General features: G+C 37.0%; 1 protein-coding gene across 1 annotated transcript in view; it reads right to left on the bottom strand.

Annotated features, from left to right (window-relative positions):
* Nucleotides 1–5: 5 nt before the first annotated feature.
* Nucleotides 6–20,347, bottom strand: part of LOC113229906 (neuroligin-3-like) — a gene marked incomplete at its 3' end in the record, with an annotated part of 161,969 nt that continues 141,627 nt past the window's right edge. Inside the window, exons 2-9 of the mRNA XM_026463598.1 lie at nucleotides 20,179–20,328; nucleotides 18,849–18,986; nucleotides 16,428–16,574; nucleotides 8,015–8,171; nucleotides 4,402–4,613; nucleotides 3,215–3,385; nucleotides 1,916–2,117; nucleotides 6–187 (exon numbers count right to left, since the gene is read on the bottom strand). Of these exons, the coding sequence (XP_026319383.1) occupies nucleotides 6–187; nucleotides 1,916–2,117; nucleotides 3,215–3,385; nucleotides 4,402–4,613; nucleotides 8,015–8,171; nucleotides 16,428–16,574; nucleotides 18,849–18,986; nucleotides 20,179–20,328 (1,359 nt within the window). The remainder of the gene's footprint in view (nucleotides 188–1,915; nucleotides 2,118–3,214; nucleotides 3,386–4,401; nucleotides 4,614–8,014; nucleotides 8,172–16,427; nucleotides 16,575–18,848; nucleotides 18,987–20,178; nucleotides 20,329–20,347) is intronic.

Below are 20,347 nucleotides of genomic sequence, written 5' to 3'. Positions count from 1 at the left end.
TGAATATACTGGTCGCGTATGGCACTAACATTATGAGGGTCAGGATGGTAGGTGTACATATATCGAACGGCTTCGTATACGCCGCGAGGATTTAGCGTGTAGTTGTAACGTAGTACTAGTTCGTTGATCTTCTGGTTGAACCATGGCTCGTTGATTTCGAATCTTGGGGCTAGCGATTTGTTGTTGTCTGGAAAAAAGATTATAATGAGAAGAGAATATATTTTAAATTAATTTATAAGCATATTTTTGTTGTTGTTGCAATTTCTCTTACTTACTCAAATATTTTATATGCCCGTAATTGCCCGTAAATGCCCGTTTTTACAATAAGATTCGGCATATATTAAGTTTATTATTTCCTAAGTTTAAGAACTACATTAAACATATTTTGATCGAAAAGTCACCTTACAAAATTGAAGACTACGTACATTCTATAGCATTTAATTGAAGAAGAAGAAGAAGAAGAAGAATAAGAAGAAGAAGAAGAAGAAGAAATTTACTTATCGCTCTCGGAACCGTTATGTTGCAGAAGCTGTAACTTTTAGAATTGCGGACATACGATTATGATTTTGGTATTGTTTTTAAGAACAGCTGAAGAACTTTAAAACTCATACACAAAAACAGTACCTTAATTTGGTTATTTTAGGATTAAATTACAAAAACTTAGTTTTTTTGGCAGTTTTTCTGGTAAAAATTTACATTCATTATCTTTTTAGGCAATCCCCCACTTTTTTATGTACATGACAGATATTTTATTCAATTGCCGCTAATCTTAGCTTATATTTTTTATGTTCGTACTGCTTTTACTTCTCATTATATGATAATTTTAGAACAAACGTCTAGTAAACTAAGTATAACAAATCAAAATGGCTGCCATTCCTAGGGAGTCGAGTTTTGACCCCACATGTATTAGTGTTTTTCACATAATATTGAATACTAAACACCCCCTTAAAGTTTGTACAGTGCGTGCCCTAACACACTGTATAAATAAATAATTACGAAAGAAAAACACAAAGAAACACAAAAGAAAAATGTATATACAAAAAACAGGAACTAAGCACACAAATAATAAAAATCGATTTGTACGATATTGATTGAAGGAGAAAAAGTGGATCAAGTGAGAGTTTGTGTATTTGGGTTCTATGTTTACGTCTGATATAAAATGTGAGAGACATTGAAAGAAGAGTGAACGCAGAGAATCAGGTGAATGGTGCCTTGCATACCTTCATGGGCAGCCAGAAAGTGTCTAAAAAGGCACGATTGGCTGTGCATGGGGGGTGCTGGTTCCTACACTTATGTATGGTAGTGAATGTTGGGTTTGGCAGAAGAAGCATGAAAGTGGAATTAATGCAGTAGAAATGAGAGCTTTGAGGAGTATGGCTGGAGTGACTCGGATGGATAAATTACGGAACAGTGTGATAAGAGAGCGTTGCGGCCTGGAAGAAGATATAGTGACAGAGATAGAGAAAGGGATGCTTAGATGGTTCGGACATGTAGAGAGAATGAATGAAAGAAGAGTGACGAAACAGATTTATAAGGCGAGTGTGAGCGGGCAAGTTGGTATGGGCCGACCAAGGAGAACTTATCATGACCAAATTGAGGCCATCCTAAAGAAGGGCCAGGTCAAGAGTACCCTTAACCGACGAGCGTGTATGAAAGCATTGATGCGTGTTGATGAGGCGAAAGATGTGTGTCAGGACCGTAGCAAGTGGAAGACTGTTGTCTCTGCCTACCCCGATGGGAAAAAGGCGTGAAGTATATGTATGTATAATAAAAAGAGCACTAAATATTGAGATACTTTGTGTGGTGCCAGCCGCGGTAACAAAAGTAAAGTCGGTAGGTGTGTGTAGTAGTGTAGTGTACGTACACGTAGTACCACTGCAAAATAATTAAATGTTCCGTCCATATACGCCCTTACACAAATAATATGCAGCCTCCTGTGTAGTGACCCCCGTCATGTAGCGCAAAGCAGGGTTGAACAGCCTCCTCTGGATCAAGTCTTCCGGCTTGGTGTCCAAGAAGTGCCAGTCGCGCTCGCGCCAGCCCTCGTACCACTCGTCACCCGGGAACGTGAAGTTGTTCTCCAGCACTGGCCCCCATGGGATGAATCCCACTTGAGGCTGTGGAATGGCAGCAATCACAATATCTTACAAAAAACTCATTGCTCATAACGAGCTCACAACAAAGTTTTAAAAAGTTATAAGTTTGAAACTTTTGCTTATGTATCCGAAGGTCTGTTTCTGGCATTGTAGCTCCCAAACTGAGCAAAATGACCGGTATCTCATCTACCTATTGGGGCTGTGGGTGGGTTAGAATGACCGGCACGACACACCCAACTTTGCGAAGCTCGTTCACGCCGCTGGTGGCAAACGCTACATATTTAGCCATATAATATAACCGGCACGGCCCCTTAAGAACATCTGTTGTCACTTTTCTAGACTTAGAGAAAAAACATATATATTTCGTATCAAAATATTTTACTTCAATTTCAAAATAAATTTAAAAGTTACAAACTAAGGAAAACAAATGGTTAATTTGAAATGTCAATCTTCAATGAAAGACGTATGTCAGTTTTAGGTAAACATCGATTAAACGTTTCGTGTTGTGACCTACTAATAATTGATCTCGACGATTTGTTGGTTCACAAATGGTGACTGTTTGAAGTACGCGGTTTTGTATCGGGGTTTTATAGATGTTGTTTTAAGTTTCATATATTTCATTTATTTAATTTTATATTTTACACTAGATAATGTTCGTTAAACATATTATAATAATTTGCCGATTGGAATGTACAAGATAATATATATTACATGAGTGATGAATATGCCGCAAAGCGGATCACAGTGAGTCAATATGCATTCTTGCAACGCCTTGACAAATTGTGTGTCACAAAGAAATAAGTGAATTTTAATTTGAACTACGTTAGGGCTCCGTCACTCGCTCAAGGTGACGCGATAAGTGCCTACCGCTGAGTGCGCCGACGTTGGTGCAAGCGCTCATACAAGTCTTTCATTTATGAACATTCGGCTCCGCACGACTGCACACGGCCGGCAAACGTTATTTTCACTTCTCTGAGCGCATGCTTAGGTTCCTTTTTCCTTGTAATGAGCGCCTGGTGTCCATTAGTCAGATTCAGTAGACTATTATTCGATGTTGTATGAAAGTGATGTATCTGTTACGTAGTAACTATTAAGTTTAGTAATCTGTGAGTACATACCTGAAACTCTGCATCGCCGAGCTCGTAGAAGCTGCGCCCCATTCGTAGGCAGTTGACGAGTTTCCACGAAGAGTCGATGGGGCAACCCAGCAAACGGCCGAACACCAACGACGTGTTCTGCACGCGGAACTTATCCTCAATCAACGCCCAGTCGGCGAGCGCTGAGCCGCTCTGTAAGTAATGTATATCGTTGGAGATAGAGGAGAGTAAGGGAGAGAGCTCAGCAGCCACCAAACCGAATGGTATAATGGCAGCGAGAAAACGTGAGTTCACTCCTCTCTCATACAATACGCCCTTCTGGCGGAAGTCCCATGTAGCGCCCTGAGCCGAAGTCCGTGCCCACTGGGCGCCTTTAGTTTATTGTTAAAGGGTTAAGAGCCTTCAACTCGCTTTTTCGTCAAGTGGCGCAGTCAAGGACATCAGCGGCCAAATGCAAAGTGTCCTTTAGAGAGAGAAAAAGAGCTCTCTCACTTTTTCGAGTGGTCACCGCGTAATCACATTATTTTTGTAACCTACCTACATTGACTTACATATAAATGGACGACGGGTCTAATACAAAAACCACGAAAAAAATGTCCCAAGTCAACCTATTCGAAATTTAAATTGTAATGTCATCGCAGTATCGCGCTGTCAGCCGAACAAATGAAGACTAAAGCGGAGTTTGGCGCTCTGTATACGATTTTAGCGCCTTACAAGTGCGGACACTTTTTAGCGCGGACCCGACGTCCATATAATTGTAAGTCAATGCCTACCTACTTCACATTCTTTTTATTCGTTAATTATAATTTAGAGATTTTTTAAATTTATAATTTATAAGATTCATAACATATTGTTTTTTTTAATAAATATATTAATACAAACATCAAAGAGCGTATCGGACACACCTATGATTGGTATACGGCCACGTAATTCGACTTAACTGTTTGCTAACTTCTATAATACAAGTTTTAACTGAGTAACTATTGTAAGATAACATGATCAAAGATGGACGACCTAAGTATATTCAACAGTGCCCTTTTAATGAAATTATTTTTTGACGCAATTTGAATTTTTTAGATGAGAGAGGAAGTACTCTCCGGCTATGGCACAGACAACCGGGGCCAGAGACCCAAGTTCAAGAACCGACAAACGACACGTGCCGTATCAAAACAGTACTTCCTGACTAAAATTGAAAGATGCTTATTGACCTGAGCTATAACTTTAGTGACGATATCCCTCGTCTGTGGCGCGACGGCCAAGAGGCCGGCGGAGGCGGCGCCGGCGCCGGGCCCGAACAGTGTCACGGAGTGGCGGTCACCGTTGAACGGCTCGATGTTGTCGTATATCCAGCGCAGGGCCATTGCCTGATCTAGTATACCGTAGTTCCCGGGAGAATTCTCGTCGCCTGTGGAAAGGAAGCCTGGAACATGAAAATTGCTTGTCAAAAGATGCTTATCAAAATTTGTCTTCAGAGGAGTATTTTTTAAGATTGTCAAGTAACGGGAAATGCAAGTCACATGCTTTCAATAATTGTGATGCCACTCAGAGCATTAAATTCCGAAGAATTGAGGGGCACTGCAGCTAGGCTGTCACTCTGTGACATAAGATAACAAGTCCATATGCACGTACTTCACCAGCACTCATAACCCTTCAAAATCAGAACGCAGTTATACTCACATTACTGCTTGGCAGCAATAGGTAATATGGGTGAACTCTTTCACAAGGAGCTGTACTATGCAAATTGTATCCTAGTTAGTGTACCAGTGTGAATTCCGTTGCTGCCTCAGTGTACAGGTAATTCTCTATAGACCTTTTGAAACCAGGTAATTAGTGTGGTTGTCTAACCATTATTATTATATTGGAGCTGGCTAGCTTACATTATCATTTCTTGAAACAATTATACCACTTATCCAGTAACAAAGCTGACTACCATTTGATATTCGTAAGAATAATTTGCTTCGTGTTCCATTTAGTTGTACTAATTTTAGAATGAATAGTTATCTACCAAGATCATTAAATGATGTTTCATTTAACCAACTCAATGACGACTGTCGCATAGAAATCTTATTTAGTTATTTAGGGCAGTGTTATTTTCTCATTTTCATATGCGGAAGCTTTTAATAAGCATCTGATTATTTATATTAAATCCATATTGTAAAAGTCGCTGTAAGCTCCCCTAAGATAATAAAATTATGCAATCTGCTATCGAAAAAGCTTGACACGAAGACGAGGGACGTCTCCAACCCACAAAAACTGCTGTTGTGCTGGTTATCACTTTGTTTCATAGGTTCAAGAAATTGGACAGGAAAATGTTCCAGAACGTTTTTTCGATTTAGTACTTCACAACTTGACCTGTATTCCGTGCCAATCACGTTCTATCAATAAGTTATTTTGGGACCAATAATGAGGTAACCTCTTTCAAACAAAAAAGAATCATCAAAATCGAGTCACAAACATGCACACAAAAAAAACAGTCGAATTAAGAACTTCCTCCTTTTTTGAAGTCGGTTAAAAATGTCGGATACGACAGTCAGTGAAGAGATGTACGGAGTATTTGCAACGAAGAACTTTCTCCTCTTGTTAATTTTTGTCACGTATTCGCACTTCCCACTTTACGCAACAAACTTTATAACTCTTGTCAAAGCAATCCTTAGAAGCGGATGTTGATTGGTTAGCGTATGCGGATGATGTAATGCAATATAAAAATTTGAAAAATAAGTTTTTCTTCCAGGTTTTTTATTTTTTTTATGTTGGGGAATCACCACAGAACCGGTCAAAAAAGTTTTATGTCCATGCAATAAGAGCGAAAGCGAATTTACACGTGCGATAAATATGGTCACTGCCTAAAGGCTAGACTAGATGTATTTTGGCTCGTTTTCGTATATGCCAGGCTGTAGAAATCAGCTGCGACATTTTACTGAGCTACAGGCTTGCTACTTAGTGTCGTATTCCAGAACTCTACTCAATACTCAAGTCAGGACTTGAGTATTGCAGTGAGCACTGAAAATCATACTCAAGGCCTTGCCATTAGGGTCGTATTTCCAGTGCTTGAAATCATACTCAAGTCTGCTCAAATCCTGACTTGAGCATTGAGTAGAGTTCTGGAATACGAGCATTAGTCTCCTAATTTGAAATCATCAATACGCCATTAATGTATGATATCCATACACTAAAAAGATAAAGACTGGTAAAATAAAACACTAGACGTGTGATTGGCATCGTAAAATATTTGGCGGCGGTGTTTGATAGTTTTCGATGGCGGTGGCGTGATCAGCGTGACATGACATTCACGCTTAAATCAACCTTTGTACATTACAGGTTCATATAACCAGAAATAGAGACGAAATGTCGTTTAATTTGTTTGAAAACTATTCTGCCATATCATTACTGCGCTTAGATTGGCCAACCCGAATTAGAAAGAATTGACGGGTATCGTCAAATTGTTTCACTTCAAATTGACCAGTTTAACTTGTGCTTTGCTATAAATTTGCTATAAAAATTAAAAATTACATATTAAATACTTAATTACCGATGAAATGTCCGTTTGTTTTGTAATTAGATGTTTTGCTGTTTTCCCCACAGCACCGAATGGAACAGCCCCTCATTGTTAGAGATATTATCTTTATTACAATAAGTACAGAATATTTTTAGAATATACGGCTACGTACACACAGGTCTGTTGTTGGCGCTGTACTATTTCAGCTTTCTAATTTTTGATTTCAGTGCAAACGAGAGTTGGTATTTAAAAGTGACTTAAGGCCCATTTGCCTGATAAGTTGCCAGATGGATGGCCCTTATTTCGTCTCTGTTTCTGGTTACATACTCGATGGTAGTAAATCTCACCGTTTTTTATACTTAACGTTTACATTAGCCGTCAACCCTAAGAATGTTAGAGAAAAACAATCGCATATTTTAGATTTACCTAACCAGGAACGTCATTCATATGAATTTTACGGAAATCTAGAAAATAATTAACAAGGAATCTGATAGTTCATTAAAATACAACATACTTTATAAATAAACACGCCGATTTTATGCCAGTTTGACTGTTTTAATGTTAATGTTTCTGATTTTACATTTTCTCCATCCAACCAGTTATTTCACTTTTGACACATGCGTGCCTCTGAAGCTCCGTAATTATTGACAACAACCATAGACAAATAAATGCAATACTTGCTGGACTCTTTTATTTTTTAATTTTAGTGAAGCGACGTGCTCTTCAGCTCCGATATTTATCGAGCCAACAGATTATGTAACGAAGACTATTCAAGTTGTTAAATTTTGGTACCTGTCAAATATAATAATTTCTTACTGTTTATCTGAAATGAATGAATCGTCTGATTCTTCTCCATATGAACGGGAATCATCACTTGAATCCTCATTAACATTAATTATTAATTCTTGAGTACACAAATTGTCAAACACAACATCACGATCCCAATCAGAGAATATCTTCTGTTTTGAACCCGCTCACATTCACGATTAAAAATTTTTCATAAATAAAATTCATTGTTATAAAAAATCGAATCGGAAACGCATTAGGACATCACTGATTGATTAGAATTCGAGCTGTCAAAAGTGATATAAATGGTTGGACGGGGTATAACACTTACTTCCCTAAGAATTTAATTTTGTTTTACTAACGCTTTTGTATAGAATACCTTTTGAAGTCTGAAATAAAGTTATTTTTGTTTTTTTCTTATTATCTATTCATTGGCAGCGGCATCGCAAATATTTATAAGAACAATCTTCCACATAACCATCAGTCATTTTGGATTCTGTTAAAATAAAGCATTAGTTTTAGTAAACTATTTAACTTACCAAGCGCTCCAAGTCGATAGTTGATGGATACAACGACGACGTTGTAAAAAGCAGCCATCACGTGCGCGGGGAACAGGTTCGAAGCCCCGGACATGAACTGCCCGCCGTGGATGTAGACCATTACGGGGTACTTTTGCGCCGTTGCTCCCGCCTCCGTCTGAAAATAAATTTACTTTTAATAAATGAAATATACTCGCATTTTTGTCGTAAAGAGCTAGAATACAAAAATAGTGTTATAATCGAAGAAAAAGTTTTCCCTTTGTTGCAAATCCAAATTCCCAACAAGGGCTTATGGAAAAGACGCTTAGTACACTAGTTTCAAAATTGCATAATAGTTTTTGATCAATCAAACATTGTTTAAGCTTAGGGCGCTTAATACTAAAAATGCGCTGTGGCTCGAATTATGTGTCCGGAAGTGTTATAAATATTACATAACAAATGACAAAGCACCACTATAGTGCTAGTATAGCGTAAATTTATAAATATAAAATGGTATAAATAATTCCTTTTTTTTGTTTGTTCGATTTCACTGACAATTTTACTATTTCTGTTTGAAGTCTCTTTTTTCTTTTGTTAATTATTTCGTATTTTTGTTCGTGTGTGGTAGGACACTAAACTTTATTTTATCTATTACGCTACGTGTGTCAGCACGTTTGTACAGTTACACCTGAGTCACAAACACCAGATCTGCCAGCTGCAGACTATGCGGCAAAATTTAAACATGCCAAGTACAGTGCCTTGAAGCCGATGTACGATTTTATGCCAGTTGCAGTGGAGACTGCGGGAACTTGGGGTGCGGAGGCCAAAGAACTCATCAGGAAGTTGGCTTAGAAAAAAGAGGCTATGATCCACGCTCTGGATTTTACTTGGTGCAACAAATTTCGTTGGCTTTTCAGCGCGGTAATACTGCCAGCGTTATGGGCACGTTTGAGCCAGCTAAGATTTCAGTGGTCCTGTTTCATTCTTATAGTTAAATAGAAATAACTAAGTCTAGCGAATAATTATCTATATATATATGTTTCTGACTTTACTAAACCAAATACTTTCCTAAAGCGTGATGAGGCATGTACCACATAAAACTAATAAAACGACCCTTACTGCGTAAGCAATCGTAAGCAATTGTAAGCAATCGTAAGCCCAAATTCACAACTTTTCAGGGTAACGTTTCCAAGTATCGAAGAACTAAAATGAGCACAATCTTCGATTCACAAAGTATTGCAATTAAATTTGAAACATACTTATTATTTTTTAACGACTTCAAAAAACGGAGGTTCTTGGTGGTGGAGGTGGACCAGTTAACTTGAGCTTTGCTGTAATGGGCGAAAATTGCAAAATTACATATTCAATATTTAATTACCGATGAAATGTGATTCCGTTTGTTTTGTAATTAGATGTTTTGTTATTTTTCCCACACCACTGAATAGAACAGCACGGCATTGTTAGAGATATTATCTTCATTACAGTAAATACAGAATATTTTTTGGAATATACGGAGACGTACACACAGGTCAGTAGTTGGCCTGTCTATATTTCAGTGCAAACGGGAGTTGATATTTATAAGAGCTGTATCGCTAATGTGTTACCAGGAACATATGGCCCTTATTTCGTCTCTATTTCGGGTTATATACTCGATGTCTAGCGTCTGTTTGCGATTTCAACGTGTGGATCTATCCGTTAGCAGCCGCTTCGGCACTGTGAAATGGAAGACGCCAAGACCCGCCGCACGCGCTGCCGTACTCGCCCTGCACACTGAATGAGTCCAAGGACGGCAGAATTTGTGATAGTAGTTTGTGATAGTAGTTGCGTTTTAATTATTTTATTAATTTTATGCAAAGGGATGGTTTTGAAATGAAAAAAATATTTGACTACCTCGAGACGTCCCAACAGATTTTATACTGTGGGCGTTGGACGAGGAGATCCCGGGTTCGATTGGACCTATTGGGATATAAAATATTACAGGTTATTCCCTAGTTTGAGACCAGTGCCTCTACTACGAGATTACAGTGACCGTCTTGCTCGCCACCGCGTAAAATATTTGTATACAAAATGATGTCTTTCTATTTAAATTCAATAATTTAAACCAGCTCATTTCGAAAAAGCTTAAACGACAATCGTCGATTTGACGTCACGACTAGTGACGAAAAAACCGAAACTGAACTTATTTGACTTTGTGTTTTCAGTTATTATGTACAATATTTTTTTTACATGACAGGCAAATGACTCCACTCCACCTGATGATAAGTGGAAAGTGGTATCCAAACGCGAAGGAACCTAGTGCAGCGATGAAATCCTCACTGCACTAGCCACCTCCACCCTGTCTGCCTACAATATGCCTCTTCACGCCTCGTTTGAAGGATCCCATATCATATGAGGGAGGGAGGACATGTGCCGGAAGGGAGTTCTTATTTGTCAACCGTGCCGCAGAGAAAGGAGCCACCGAACCTTTTAGTACGCGATGGAATTCGGCAGGTAGTGAAACGGTGACTACGAAGGCCAGCACGCGTGCTTCTGAGCAGGAACGGGGAAGGGGGGATGAGGTTGAACAGCTCTTCAGAGCACTCACCATGGTACATGCGGTAAAAGGCGCTAAGCGATGTAACATCTCTACGCAGTTGCAGAGGTTCAAGGCGTGATATCAATGCCTACTTCCACAAACTCGTGTCTGTCTTATAAAGAGTCATTATTCAGAAGATGGCAAAAATTTCTATTTATTTTAAATTTCTTATCAAGGGTTTTAATTTGGATGCATTACTTTAAGAATAGGTAAAAGTCAGTGTGTGAATATAAAGGAAATGTGATGTTAAATCAGCCTGCAAGTATACACAATCCTTTCTTTGCATATCAGTAACTTTGTGCTTTAAGATACGAGTTTGAGAAAGTAAGGCGGCGATATTTAATTTATTTATCTAATAAATTATATTAGGAAATACTGTTTGTGGAAAAGCTGGAGGTCTAGTCTCGATCTCCGTCCGAAACAATTACTGCCAAATAAGCAATACTTGACCAAATGAAAAGACGCGTGATGCGAATGAAGCTTCATACTCGATACTTGTCTTTTAATTTTGTCGAATATTATTTATTTGACAGTGATTGTTTCGGACGGATGTTGGGCGGAGATCGAGACTAGACCCTCAGATCCGAGAGATATATTTAAAAAATATTGAACTATAACTTGGAATGACTAAAAAAAATCTGTAAATACGCACGCACTTAAGGCCGTTAAAGTAAAAAAACTTCACACTAATTAATTCATCAAACATAATATCGGTTTTTATTCACGAAATACAGACTTTCTATGAGGGCCTTTCAAACCTCAATTATTTTTTTTCTCAACAACTACTAATTTAGAAAGTATAAAAAAAAATGGCTAAGACGACAAAACACTGATCTACAAGGTGAAATTTTATAAAAAAATATGCTATTATCAATTAAATATTCGACACAAGCGCAGTTATTTTACACGATTTAACCTTCGTAAGGTTCTCGGAGTAGGAAATTAATTTACTTCAATTTTTATAGCTATTGTAATTGTAACGTACCAAACATCCGGGTCTTTTATACGATACGCAAGTAATCACGTAATTGTAACGCACCTAACTCCCACGAGTGTTACGCTTATATTATGCGTATTACAAAATGTGCTTCGTTATTGTCTCTGTAGAATGACAACGAGTCCATAAAATTTTTTGTATAATACAAGTGACGGGACCAACAAGTCGTGTGCCTGATGGTAAACTACACGCCTGTCCATAACAGTTCCAGTGCCACACAGAGCTTTAAGTCGCAAAGAACAGATCTTTGCGACTTAAGGGGCACTGTCGCTGCGCCCGACACACTGAGACAAAATTGATAAGTCCCATATGCCTGTAATTTCACCAACATCCTTACCGTTCAAAACCGGAACACAGTAATGCTGACATTACTGCTTGGCGGCAGAAATAGGTAAGGTGGCAGTACTTCCGATTTGTATCAGGAAAGCTGTGTTAGTTGGATTACAAAAAAACAGCAGTAAAATTATGATATTTTAGTTTTAAAACCATAGACAATATAATAGCTTTCAAATTCTGCACGGGTGTCGATAATTTTTTATAGGAATAAAAGTACAAATAACATCAGTGTTTTGTTATTGCATGTTCTGCATTTATACTCTTTAAAATATTTGTCTATCTTGGAAATGGGGTTAATGAACTTCTAAAGATCTGATGAGGAAAAAACATAGGTGTAAAAATAGTTGAATAAATGACTATTGGGAATAAATGTGACATGTTAAGGTTACAATTGTTAAACCTGCATCGCGTTTGCGTCGTTGCTAAGTCGCTCTTAGTGTATTCTGACGCGTATATGTGTATCTGTATGATTAATTATATATATATATATATATATATATATATATTGTGTTCCTGACCATTAAGGGCTATGGCGGAATATCAGCGAAGACAATGTACTTCACTGTCATTTGACGAGTGTTTTTTATTATTATTATTATGAATTTGCATATTATTTTCTTTGTGTTGTATTGCATGTCCAATAAACTATTTTATTTTTGAAGATGACCTAAATATTTCCCTATGTTTACTTTAAAATAAAGACAAATGGCCGTTGGCGGGTGACCCGAATTCGTGTGCAGTTGGTAATTATAAAACCACGCTCGGATTAAGCCACGGTTGAAAGGTCGGCTTGCTGCAAAGGAATAAATTGGTCTAATTAAAAAAAGCGCCGGCAGCTCGTTGTTGATGTACAGCATTGGTACGTGCGAAAAATCAGGTAAAGCAAATCCCTACAAAAACCAGTCACTGACATAATGTAGTAGCTAAGTATAGCGAACAATATGCGTGTACACACACACAGTGTGTGTTTGTGCGCCTGTGTGTATAATATAAATAAGCCGCAGTAGCCTGAATGTTTGACCTAATGCCTCTCAAACAGAGGGTTCGAATCCGGGTTCGCACCTCTGAGTTTCGGAATTTGTTTCATGGGTAGGTATTTAAATTACACTTGAAATAAATTGATTAACAAAATATATATTCGAGAAGTTTAAAGGCCATCGACGTATTTTTTTTAAGAGGGAGCAGAGGAAAAATTTCTAATCTTCGATTTGATTTTAGAGGGGTATATCCACTTTAAAGTTAAAAATAAAATATTGTATGAGTGACGACACGATATATTCAAGCATAGACATTAATCAGAAACATAAAACAATAAAGTTTCCTCGATAGATAAAAATCACGAAATGACCTCTAATTTTCACATTTTTTCGATTCATCCTCGAAATGCTACAGGTTATTAGGACAAAAATTAGATAATTAATTATATTTATGCATGATCGAGAACTGTCACTACGGATTTTTTTAATCCCTTTAGTTTTAGAGTTATTCCGCTAAAACGAATTTGGTACTTTTAATGCGCAAAATTCAACATCTCCTGTCGCATGTCACGCGAACTTCAGGCATATATTTGTTTCACAAATTTGGGCGGAGCCAACGTCAAAACTTTTTTGGCATGAGAGCTCTTAAATTAGTGAATAAGTTGAGTTTACGTCTTAGAGTTCGCTACACTGCATCGATAAAAACGCGCGACTGCATCGATACAAACGCGCGATAACGTTGATGCAATCGCGGGTTTGTATCGATGCAGTCACGCGTTTGCTAAAACTTCTATTATTATAATAAAACTCAATGGTTACTCTGTCAATTATTACCAGAACTAATTCGAAATACAAAAAGATCGGAGTTGACAGACTTTTTTCTTGGTGAATCTCATCAATAAAACGGATGAACAAACAAGGCGGCTTTCGCAACTCAGTGCTCAATTAGCGGAATAATTGCTGTTTCCGTTCGGTGAGACGATATACTCAATCAAACAGTATAGGTATACTTTAATGTAATGGTAAGATAACTATTTTTGTTTTGCATAAGTATAATTTCGATGCCTTACTTTCTCAAACTCGTATCTTATAAAGAGTATTATAAAGAATATTGAGGAGATGGCAATATTTTCTATTTATTTTAAATTTCTTATCAAGGGTGTTAATTTGGATGCGTTACTTTAATAATCTCAGTACAGAGTACTAAAAAAACCGACCTCAAAAGTACGTGGAATTGCGTCGTTGAAATATCCCCTAGTTCGCCACTATACAGGGCTTGACACTGGAGATAATAAAAATAGATTCTCACTACGACACTAGACAAAGAATATTGAGAGAAAAACGCCTTGAATTGGAGAAATAGCAAAATCAACCATTAAAGTAATTGCTCCTAAATGAAAGTTAGGCGCTATTTATAAAAATGAATCTTCATGCGTGAACAGCCACCCTTCGAGGTGGATGATTTTCTTCAAAATGAAATGGGACCACTATGGACGTACCCCACTACCAACAAAAAAAGAATCATGAAAATCGGTTCACAAATACCGGAGTTCGTATTGTGTAACATACATACAAAAAAAAAACAGTCGAATTGAGAACCTCCTCCTTTTTTGAAGTCGGTTCAAAATAGGTAAAAGCCGGTGTGTGAATATGAAGGAAATGTGATGTGAAAACGTCTGCAATTTTTTTTATATACAATCCATTTTTTGCATTTCAGTGACTTAGGGTCGTATTCTAGAACTCTACTCAATGCTCAAGTCAGGATTTGAGTATGGTTTAAAGCACTCGAAATCATACTCAAGTCCCTGCCATTAGAGTCGTATTTCCAGTGCTTGTGTTTCCAGTGCAATCCTGACTTGAGCATTGAATAGAGTCCTGGAATATGACCCTTAATGCTTCAAGAAGCTTTAAAATATGAGTTTGAGACAGCAAGGTGACGAATTTTTACATTTTTCAAATTATTATCATTAACATTGGCCCAAATAACAATCATCGCGTTTAAATGACTGATTATTAAATCCACATGTGCACGCCCATGTGATATTATTAAATAAAACATATTACTAGAGGTAGGCGTTTAGCCGAAAAGCACTTCAAAAAGTTTGCGTTTTAAAATAAGTACATACATACGCAATTTTCAATTTAAGCGTAATCGTTAACAAAGTGTTAATGTTTCTAGTCCTGCCATTTATGTTTCCAAAACAAATTAATTCGTCAATGTGAATAATAATTTTATATAAATAAAAATAAGTTGTATTTTACAAATAAACTTACTTATCTTAAAACTTTTAGTGGTCTACTCTTGCTTTTCGCTATTAACACAACGTAGTAAGTTTTAAAAAAAAATAAAAGTCCGTGCGTTTAATAGTACATTTTAAGTCAATGTTACATAACGAAAGGCATTAAAATACGAGTGAGGGTTTGTTTTCAAAAACTTTTTTAAACTGCTTTATCTAATAATATAATTATCTAATATTATAAGCTCTCTGTGATGAGTTCAGGAACCGCATGTCACGACTGGCGAAATGGCGGCAAATAAAAACTTTTCTCACACATGTCACGCAACCGTAGTTTTTATTTTTTTAATTCATAGACAAAACTAGAATCCTTGATATCGTTCGATATCAAGTAACGTGTGAAATTGTCAAAATCGTTTGCTATTGACATGTCATTTCGAATAAAACTTCATCTCGACTGATATTAGAATTGAGGTCCAATCAAATTGTTTTGTTTTTCAGAGATGTTCGAAATTTGAATGTAATAATAACATCGAATTCGATGTTATTATGAAGCAATAATAACATTTTCATAGATAAGAAATTTGTTCTAACAAAACAGTTTGCCTGGTCGTAATTTGCAGTTTTTGAACATTATAGAGAGTTTATGATGTGTGTAGATAAACAATTTTATTTATTTATTTATTGCAAACAACGTTAATACAGGCATTACATATATACGTGTGGCGCACTATAAGTTTCCAGAATGAATAAGAAAAAATACTATAAATGGTAAGAAATGAATTTATTGTTTCTCAAAATATTCTCCGTTAGCGTTAATGCCTTTTTCGTACGAATGAACCAATTTTGAAAACATTTATGCCACTCCTCCGTGACAATTTCTGAAACAAATTTATCATACTCTTCGACAGCCTCTTCAGGTGAAGAAAATCGTTGACCGCGTAACTGGTTTTTAATTTTTGGAAATAAATAAAAGTCACAAGGTGCCAGGTCGGGACAGACATCTGTCATCAATGAATTACAATTCATTGTAATTTACTTCTATAATTCAACAACAACAAGCACAATGAACAGCAAACGTTTTCATTTTATAAGTAAATTTTAGAATAAACAATCAAAAATAACGAGAAAATCATTAGGTGCCATTGTCGCAAAACTCAAGTTCTCATCAAGTTGGTTGACACGTTATTGCTTATCACCATCCATTTGTTTCTTTACTTTTATAGTACAAGGAAAGCAGCAGAACGTGAATAAATTCCAAGGTTTAAACGAATACGTTTGACGTAAGTATTGTATGTTTTTCAAAACTTACATTAGGCGAGAATATGTTTAGATACAGGCAGTCCTCATCCATATCGCGGACGCCCTTTGTGGCGCCAGTGAAGCGCTCGGGTTGCGGACACGCTGGGCCCCAGTCCACGGCCTGCATTAGCTGCCATCCAGGATGCTGCCGAGGAGGCTGGTCAACACATTATGGAGTCAGTCATTATTCAGTTAAAATACGTAGAAGAGATAAAGGATGTTTTACTACAGATCATATAAAAGAAAATACAGTTGTGTCACAAAGCATCTGTCATCGCGAATAAGGATAAGGCCAGACGAACGTAACCTTATGAGTTGTGAGTCGCGTTTTTTGAATCGCGTAAAGCCGCGTTTATATTTGTCTGACGTAACGTGTCGAGACGCGCTCTGACGTCATGGCTAGCGTTCACATTTATATGTCGTGTTCTTACGCCTTCTGACGTCAAAGTCAAAGATTATTTATTCCATAGGTAAAATAAATTTACACTTGAAAATGTCACATTTAAGCTAAGCTACTGCTCATTCACTACGCTGACCTCCCTGAGAAGAACGAGCAAGAAACTCTAGGGATTGCTCTTTTCAAATAAACTTAAATGCTATGGAATACACTTTGAATCAAATTTGTGTGGATTCTGGAGCCGTGTCGTCTTTCCATACATCCTTATCTTACACGTAGTCTTCAATTTTGTGATATGATTTTTCGATCAAAATATTTTTAATGTACTTTTTAAACTTAGGAAATGATAAACTTAATATATGCTCCGGAATCTTATTGTAAAAACGTACACAGTTCCCCATAAAAGAGTTGTTTACCTTGGTTAAACGAAATCGTGGTACCATGAGTTTGGACTTAGCTCTAAGGTTAATATTATGGATATCTTCTTTGTTATTGAAATTATGTATATTTTTACGGGCATATAAATATATATAATATATTTGAGTAAATGTACTGTTATGCCACAGTCCTGATACCAGTCTCCTTAAACTCTGAGAGAAACCCGAGAGCCTAGACGGTACACAGATACAGTACACAGACGATATTTTGAATCAATACCGTCGTGGCTCTCGAAGAGTTCATACGTTCGCAATGTTTTCTCTTGAATCATCCGATTGTGATTCAGATTATGAAGAAGACACAATTTGTGATGATTCATCATCTATACTAAAAAAGAAAGAAAAAAGAACATATTGGGTTCATCCAGGGAATAAAAAAGCGATACTAAACGCGAGTTTCACAATCTCATTAAAGAGCGATGATGAAAGATTTCATAAATATTTTGGAACGTTTAAGGCATTATTCGGCTCTGACGCATCACAACACAGCACTGGCGTGTACACACTTGTCTGGGGGGTGATTCACATAATCAAACCGTTACGATATCGTAGCGATTTAGTCGTTGAACTGCATTTTCGTATTCACGTGTGACAGCGAACGTCAACGAGTCCAATTTTAAAGTCGTTCGATTCAAATGTCGTTAAAGCGTATTCTGGTACATGAATCAAACTAAATCGACTCTAAACGACAAGTCATACGTATTCTGCTAAAATTTTGACAGTTCTTTCAATAGACTTTCGACGACTAAATGTCAAATTTCACAATCCAAGATTTTGTTCATTAGTCGATACGTTTCGATTCTACGCACTTCAGCGTTCGTTCAAGTGATACGTGAATTTTGGATAGGACTTCCATCCAACGACTACGTAACTTCAACAATATTTTGAAGCTTGAACTGATCTGACGTGACGCGGCAGTCCTGACGCTAATCGGGATCGCTTCTGATGCAACACAACACAAGCCGTCACGCCAGATTGCGACACAATAATATAAATCTAACCATATTAAATGTATGATACCGATACCGTTCTGACGCGTCACAACACGACACGTCAGACAAAATTACACCTAAGTTCACGAGATAAATAAATGGAGGCCATACAAATATTTCTCCCGCCTCGGAAATCGAACCCGGGAATTCTGCGTGGCAGACCAGCATGGTAACCGTTCGGCCACAGAGGCAGTTAAAAACTATTATAATGTAAATATATATACATTATATTAATGTAATGTGTATTGAATTGATATTCAATTATTTTTGTGCAATTACTCCAGTAGTTTGTTATAATTATTAATACAAAGAACGAACACTTAGAAAAAAATCCTTCGATGCGGCCGGATTCGAACCGACGTCTTCAAGCAAACCGTGCCAGACACTATGACGACTTTTTAGCCACAGATGCGCCATCTACGGTTAAAAAGTCGTTAAAAACCAAATACAAAGATCCAACAAACAAGCACGTTGAAAAATTCGTGAGGTCCGCTGGTTCGTTCCGTGGCTTAGTTAGCATAGAAAGACATAATTCTCGAATTTTAAATACATCTAAATTTTCACCAAAAATAGGCAGAATCAAAAATTAATGCTGCCATCCTCACCTTGAATCTCCCTTCCAAAACTGGAGGCCTAGCATATGGAATGCCAAGAAACACTGACGCTTCTCCCTGGATCCTTTCCACCGGTGTTAACCATGGCCTGTACCCTGAGTCAGGGTCAGGATTGTCGTATATGTATACCTATGAAATAAAATTGTAATAGATTATTGACATGTTATGAAGGAAATAGCAGTGTAAATTATTAAAACTATTAACTGCTCTACTTAGAGTTAAGCATAGTTACATCGAGTATATAACGAGAAATATAGACGTAGTAAGGTCCATCCATCCCTGGCAACTCATCAGGTAAATGGGCCTCATATCACTTTTAAATATCAAGTTTCGTTTGCGCTGCAATCACAAATTAGAAAACTGAAATAGTACAGCGCCAACAACTGACCTGTGTACGTTTCTGAATATTCTAAAAATATTCTGTATTTATTGTAATAAAGATAATATCTCTACCCATAGGGGCTGTTCCATTCGGTGGTGTGGGAAAAACAGCAAAACACATAATTACAAGACAAACAGAATCACATTTCTTCGGTAATTAAATATGTAATTTTGCAATTTTCGCACGTTATAGCGAAGCTCAAGTTGAACTGGTCGTTTAGAAGTGAACAATTGACGTCAATTGTTTCGAATTCGGGCTGGCCAATCAGAGCGCAGTTGTCACAGTAATGATTTGGCAGAAGAGTTTTCAAATAAATTAAATTACATTTCGTCTCTATTTCTGGTTATGTACTCTATGCGTAGTTGTAATGGCATCGAAGGTCTATAACAAACTTCCGATTGAAATAAAGGGAATTGCAATAATTCTTCAGAGCTTAAGACAATGTTCTTAATTACCTCAATGAAATGACATTCTACAATATAAGAGACTTCATTTGAAATTGACGTTGTATATTGTTTACATTCTTCTTAATTTTTGACATTTTGTTTATTTTAGTATTGTGACTGATATTATTTTATTGGATGGCATGTATACAATACACAAATTATTGCATGAGTCAGGATTACAGTTATTCTATATGAACTTTTTGTAACGCTTTTTGTAACCTGTATATCACAAAGAAATAAATGTACTTGAATTTGAATTATTTATCTTAAGGTTGTATGTTTTCATACAAAAGCTTTTGCAAATTTGTGTAAAAGTACAAGATCAAAGGCCTAAGCAGTTAACACTGATCTGCGTGTATTTATTGAGTTTTATTCCTCTGGTTATCATAGTACATGGAATTCTCAAGTTTGAAACCGGGTCATTGGTTCAGTTGTCAAGAACATTATTTTTAATGGATTTCTATCCTGTAAACATTACGTTTTTCAAACTTACCTTAAAACCTTGCACCTGCCCAAAATTAGTATTAACGAAAATGTCCCTCTTCAATAATCGTGAGTCCCTTCTTTCTTTACCTTGCAGGTCTTCCCTCCACCCTCCCAGCACTCCCGGGAAGAGAGCATCGGGGTTGTTTGGATCTCGATTCTAATGAACAGATGCATTT

Source organism: Hyposmocoma kahamanoa, unplaced genomic scaffold (assembly GCF_003589595.1).
Source record: "Hyposmocoma kahamanoa isolate Upper Pololo Valley unplaced genomic scaffold, ASM358959v1 63, whole genome shotgun sequence".
NCBI lineage: Eukaryota > Metazoa > Arthropoda > Insecta > Lepidoptera > Cosmopterigidae > Hyposmocoma > Hyposmocoma kahamanoa.
This window is presented reverse-complemented; position numbering and strand designations above follow the sequence as displayed.